The following is a 5953-nucleotide window of genomic DNA, read 5'->3' on the forward strand; positions in this document are numbered from 1 at the left end:
GGGGCGCTGCGGGGGCCGGCCGAGCCCGGGGCAGGTGGGTGGGGCGCGCCCCGTGGCCCTCGCGCGGGCCCAGGTCTCGCTGTGCGCCTTTTAGCGGGCGGCCAGGCTCATCTTGCGGAGTCTTGGAGCGGAGGAGGGGCTCGGCGCTGTTCACACGGACGCCCTCGGGGGTCGGGGGCCGAGGGGCGGCGGCGCCGGGCCCGCCCCCTGAGCTTTGGAGGCCGCCTGCCCCCTTCCTCGGTCCTCAGGCCCGCACGGGGCGTGGGCAGGTGGGCGAGCGCGTGGGGCCGCGGCGCCCGGCCGGAGAGAGGTGGGCGCGGGGCGGGCGGGGCAGGACGGGGCCCTGCCCGGCAGCGGCTTGCGGCTTGTTGTGGAGACCGCGCTGGCCTGGCGCCTGTTGCCTTGGTGCCTTGGCCCCAGGAGCCCACAGACCCGCGTGGAGACACGAGGGCCGCGCCCAGGTCTCTGGGCAACCACAGATCGGTACACCTGGCTGAACAAATACTTGTACTTTTCCTTGAATTTTGTTTGGAGGGAAAAAAAAAACAACTTATAAAAAAAAACAGTTAACTTGCATGTAGTCGCACTTTTAATCGTTTTAAAAACAGTATCCTTGCATTATGCTTTCGTAATGTTCGCCATGGACAGTCTCTCTCGCTGTGGCCACGGGTCCTCTCTCGATTCTGGTTTTCTCAGTGAGGTTCTTACCCTCCTTTGCTCCCCAGCCCATGGATGTTGTGGGCAACCCCTGGTCATTTCTACCTAGAGAGATTGGGCTTGCTCTTCACCGTGTACTTCATGACGCCGCCGTTTCCTGGCGCGCTGCAGCATTAGGGCGCTTCACGGTGTACTTAATCTGGGGGTGAAACGGTTGGGGGGTAGCACACTGGCGTAGGGATGAGTCTTTCCATACCCTGAGTGGGCTGCAGCTGCAGTCCTGAACCTGACCTGAAGTGTGAGCCAGCATGTCAAAGCAATAGTTCCTGAAGGGCCTAGGGGACCAGCCCCTTCCCCTGCACCAGTCCAGGAAGGTGGGCCCGGCTGGTGCTGGCCACAGGCAGTGGCTTGGCGTGTCTGCCGGGTCCCTGCCTGGCATCTAGGGTTCTCACAGTGCTCTGCAAAGTAGCTTAGCTGCCCAAGCAGGCCTGCGAGGCCCTGGCACTGCAGCAGGGAGGCTGCACCGAGTCGTCACGGATCAGCGAGAAAGGGAAAAGCTCAGACTTTGCTCCAAGCGAGCCAGTGAGCTGGGGCACTTTGAAATGTTTGTCAGAGCCTGCCCTCCTTGCCCCCCACCCTGGGCTGAGACCCCCACTGGCAGAAGTCTCTGCTTCCTGTGACCAGTGCCCGCAGGGCCGGGAGTTCAGCATGGCACCCCTGCTTTACAGGTAACAAAACAGTTGTGTCACCCCCCAGGTGTGAGCCCCAGGGCCCCTCGCGGCACCAGGTTGCCCACCTCACTCTCCCAAAGCGAACACTGGCCAGAAACAAGGCAACAGGCCTACCCGTGGCCCTCGGCCAAGGACCACAGTTGGCACGGCTGCACAGGGCAGGTGGTGGGGGAGGCCCTGCAGGTCCCCACCCTTAACCAAGCGTGTTCCTGCCGCAGGGTGGAGGTGGGCTCCAGTGAGCCACCGGGTCCAGGCTGGGGGGAGGTCTGGGCCCAGTGGGGCTCTGTGGCCCAGAGGGACGCAAGGCAGAGTGGGCGGGGGCTGTGGGAGGGCCGGGCACCCGGCCCTCCCGCCCGAGCCTGCAGCTGTTGAAGGCGTCCTCAACGACAGCTCTGTTTACTGGTGGCCATGGTCCCAGCGGGAGGCTGCATTACCGCCTGGCGGGAGCAGCAGGCAGACAGTGGTTCATGGCCTCAAAGGACCCAGCAGTCAGCCTTTGTGGGCGGCCTCACCCGCCCCCGGAAGGAGAGGTGCACGCACTGGGTACTTGCTTCCCCTCTCACTGCCTTCCCACCCCGCCCCACCGTGTCCCTGGGGAAACAGCCAGGCCCAGCCCCTCCTCAGAGACTTCCATGGGAGTCAGGCTGATGTCAGAAGGGCAGGTGTGTCCTGAGGTCACAAAAGTGGGGGGAAGCCAAAAACAGGTACATGGGCCTGCCCAGGGCCCCTTGTGGGTCTCAGAGCAGGCGGCTAGCTCCTCCAGAGGCCCGGGTGAGCCCCAGGCTCAGGAGACCTAGAAGCCTGTTGGGAGGACAGGAGACATGGGGAGCTGAGGGGGTGGATACGGGAAGGGGGGTCTGTGAGAACCCGAGTGAGCGGACGCCACTGTGGACAGGAGTTGGTCCTGGGGTCCCGGTCTCATCTTCCTGAACAGTCACACCTGTCCCCCCACTGGGTTTGGCTAGGCACACCTGGGGGGCTGGGAAGGGAGGTGGCCCCCATGCTCAGGGCAGCATCCCTGGTTCAGAAGGTGATCACTGGTTGCAGCTGCAAACGGAGAAACAGGCAACCCCCCCCCCCCCCCCCGACGCGGGTCCAAGCTGCCCAGCCGTCTGCACATGGGCACCCCAAGGCGCCCGAGTTCTGGGGGAGAGGCTGGATCTGCCAACGCTCTCCTCTCAGGGCTGTGGCGGCACAGGGTCCGGTTGGTGTTGGGGGCAGCCCTGAACCGGAGCGGGGTCAGGTTACCAGCACCAGGCTCCAGACAAAAGCCTTCCTATGTGGAAACCCGCGGCGCGGGCAGGGGGAGGGCTGGGGGAGGGGAAGGGGAGTCAGCCCCGGGTGGGCACCTGGCCCAGAGACGTTTTACCTAGGTGCTGCCTCCAGGGGCGACCTGCGCCGGGCGTGGCGGGCAGGACCCACTTTCTGGGGTGAGGGCACTGAGCACCTGCTCTGCCCAGAACGGCGGGGTGGCGCCCCTGGCCGCCCCGGTGCAGGCCGGCGGACCTGGGTAATCGCGCACTGGTCCGCCGGCTCTGCGCCCCCGACCCGCAGCCCCGCGCCGCCCCCGCAGCCCCGTGCCCCGCAGCGGTGGGCGCCGCGCCGCGGGAGGAGAGCGGGGACGCGGGGGAGCGGGGCGCCACGGGGCCACCCGGTCCTCACCCGTGCCCTCCCCACTCCGCGACGCACCTGCGGAATTCGGGGCCCCGCAGCGGCCACGTGACGCCCTCCAGGCCGACAGCCGACAGGGGCTGCAGGGCGCCGGGGCTGCCTGCGCGTCCGCCCTCCCTCCCTGCACCACAGGGAAGGCCCCGGGCGCGTCCAGCCTCCCTGGACCCCGAGCTTCTTGCTGCGGGCTCTCCACGCTCCGGATCGGCCGCACTCAGGGCCTTCTGCCGCCGGCGGCCGTGGAGAGAGAGTCACAGCTCGGGCTTCGGCTGTTTGGCCGCACCTCCGGGGACTTCCAGCTCCTACTCGGGCTCGGCGCTGGCCCCCGAGTGTCCGCTGGGGGGCGGCAAAGGCACTGCCCCACCCCCAGCTCCCTACCAGGCGGGGTCGGGGGGGTGGGGAAAGTTTGGGGTTGAAGGTGGGGTGGAGGGAAGTTGGGTGTCGAGGAGGGCCCTCCCCATGCAGCCCCGGACTGGGGAGAGAAGATCACCCACACTTGGGTACAGACTTTTTTTAATTTGCAAAGAAGGCGACCCAGGTGACTCAGTAGTCCGCAGCTACTGGGATCCCCCTGGGCCGCCAGAGGCCAATAGGGCGAAAGGGTGAGGCACGTCCACCCTTCACAACTGCTGGGAGGCCAGAACCTGGGGGTTCTCGTAACAGTGGGCCTCCTTGGCCGCAGCCTGAGGGGGGCTGCAGGCCTTGCAGGGGCAGCAGCGTCTCACCAGGAGGTCCCAGGGTTCCAGAGAGCGGAGCCAGAGGGGCAGCCAGGCCCAGGAGCGCAGGCGGTGGGGCAGCCAGGCGGGCCGGTGCCGCTGCAGGACGGTGACCAGGGCGACGAGGAGCACCAGCACTCCCAGGGGTGCCCCGACCGCAGCCAGCACTGCGCCCCCAGCCAGGGAGAGCCCAAAGGCGGCCAGTGGCAGCACCAGAAAGCAGAGCAGCAGGTAGGCGACGGCCACCCAGCGGTAGCTGGCGGTCAGGTTCCCAAAGTGCTTGGCCAGCGGGATGGGCAGCCGGAGAATGGGGACCATGTACCACAGCAGGATGCCCGCCAGGTTGAAGAAGAAGTGGATGAGAGCAACCTGGAGGGAGGGAGGACGGGCGGGTGGGACTCAGGAGCCTGGGCTCCGTGGGAGGCATGCCCCTCCCTGTCCTGGCAGAAAGGGGAGGCGTCCAGGTCCAGGCACGCTCTTCCCACACCCCACTGTGCCTTGAGGGTCGGGAGCCTAGTACGGTGTTGCCATATGGTAACAACGTCTCTGATGGCCCTGTGGGTTCCACCCTCCCCTGAGCTGGCTTCACTTGCCCATGCTTCATCCATGGCGACCCTACTCATGCTCATCCCTCACTGGGCTTAGCCACTCAGCCCCAGGTTCTGGCCTGGCTCCTGCGAGGAGGAGGTGCAGGGCTACACATGGAGGGGCACAACTCTCTCCAGGGGTCGCTGGAGACGTCGAGGAGGCGCTGTGGTGGGCGCATTCCGGAGGGCTTCCTGGAGGAGGGGGATCAGGGCCCTGCACTGGGAGCTTCTAAATGGACAGAGATGGAGCTGAGGCAAGAGAGCAGGTGGGAGTTGGGGAGCGCTGGGGTTCATCTCTTCTTGTGGGCAGCAGCCCAGTGAGATCCAGGCCTTCCAGAGCCGCACCTATTAGGGCGCTGGGATGGAGGCAGTGGAGCCCAGGGGGCAATCTGTAGAGAATCAGGGGGACTGAATGGGACTGGGCATGGGGCTCAGAGCTGGGGGGCTGGCGGGAGGCGTCCTGGAAGCAGAATTGGGACTGGGTAGGAATGCACGGAGGGAGATGGGGAGTTGTCCAAGTGGGGACCTGTGCCGTTTAGGCCACTGGGGGGTGGAGGGCATCCCAGAGGTGGTGAGATGGAGGGGCTTGAGGCCACAGCGGTCCCCCAGGAGAGCCGCCAGCTGGAACTGGGAAGAAGGCCTGGGGCTACAGGGTCCTGGAAATGACGAGGTTGCAGGGGAAGAGGGGAAGGCCTGGGACCCGGAGAAGTCCCACAGGGCCCTTGGGGTCCCAGGAGGCGAGGCTGTGGGCTTGAGTGGGCAGCCAGAGGTGGAGTCCAGGAGAGCCGGGGCCTGAGGCCCCAGGACACACATCCCACCACCAGCCTACAGGACCACAGGAGGGGGACTGACCCACTGGGAGTGGAGGGGCCTGCAGGCCAGGGAGGGTGCAGGAGAGCGGTACCTGAACGGCGCTGAGCAGCATGTCCGAGGGGCTGGCCAGAGCTGCCAGCAGGGCCGTGGTGGTGGTGCCAGTGTTGGAACCCAGGAAGAGAGGGTACGCTCGCTCCAGACTGATCACCCCGACCCCTGGGGGAGCCAGGGTTCATCACGGGCCCTGAACCCACCCACCACCCACCCGGGAAGAGAGGGTACGCTCGCTCCAGGCTGATCACCCCGACCTCTGCTGCGGGCTCTGCTCACCGATGAGCGGCACGATGGCCGCGGTGAAGACGCTGCTGCTCTGGAGCACGAAGGTCAGGCCGGCGCCCACGAGCATGGCCAGGTAGCCGCTGAGCCAGCCAAATGGGCGGGGGAAGTCTGCGAAGGGAGAGCCATTGACCCCAGCCCCGCTTCCCCGCCCCCACCTCCGCGGCAGCCCCGCTTCCGGCCGCACCAGCGTTGATGACCGTCCTCACGGCCTGGGCGACGCGGCCCCGCAGAGTGGAGTTGAGCAGCTTGACAATGAGGACGAGGCAGGAGCAGAGCACGAGCAGGGAGGCGGCCAGGAGGATGAGGCCCACGGCCAGGTCCGCGAGCGCCGCGCCGGCGAACAGGTGGCGGCCTGGGGCAGGGCGGGCGCAGGTGAGCCGTGGCCAGCGCGCGGCGGCAGGGGCGCGCGGGGCGGGCGGGGGCGCGCGGGGCGGCCGGGGGC

The 5953-nt window shown here is 67.1% G+C and overlaps 1 protein-coding gene across 1 annotated transcript; it reads right to left on the minus strand.

Moving 5' to 3' along the window:
• Nucleotides 1-3552: 3552 nt before the first annotated feature.
• On the minus strand, nucleotides 3553-5869 carry LOC120859636 (sodium-dependent phosphate transport protein 2C-like). The gene is made up of 4 exons (XM_040235664.1): nucleotides 5696-5869; nucleotides 5503-5619; nucleotides 5264-5388; nucleotides 3553-4141 (listed from the first exon to the last, which is right to left on the minus strand). The coding sequence occupies exons 2-4, from the start codon at nucleotides 5576-5578 to the stop codon at nucleotides 3677-3679; spliced, it is 666 nt and encodes a 221-aa protein (XP_040091598.1). The 5' UTR covers nucleotides 5579-5619; nucleotides 5696-5869; the 3' UTR covers nucleotides 3553-3676.
• Nucleotides 5870-5953: the final 84 nt, after the last annotated feature.

The sequence above is a fragment of the Oryx dammah genome, unplaced genomic scaffold (assembly GCF_014754425.2).
Source record: "Oryx dammah isolate SB20612 unplaced genomic scaffold, SCBI_Odam_1.1 HiC_scaffold_2016, whole genome shotgun sequence".
NCBI lineage: Eukaryota > Metazoa > Chordata > Mammalia > Artiodactyla > Bovidae > Oryx > Oryx dammah.

Coding starts and splice junctions, on each gene's coding strand:
- LOC120859636 (XM_040235664.1), bottom strand. CDS start 5,578: ATGCTCGTGGGCGCCGGCCTGACCTTCGTGCTCCAGAGCAGCAGCGTC. Junction 5,389..5,502: donor GGCCATCGTGCCGCTCATCG/GTGAGCAGAGCC, acceptor TGGCTCCCCCAG/GGGTCGGGGTGATCAGTCTG. Junction 4,142..5,263: donor TGCTGCTCAGCGCCGTTCAG/GTACCGCTCTCC, acceptor CCCTCCCTCCAG/GTTGCTCTCATCCACTTCTT.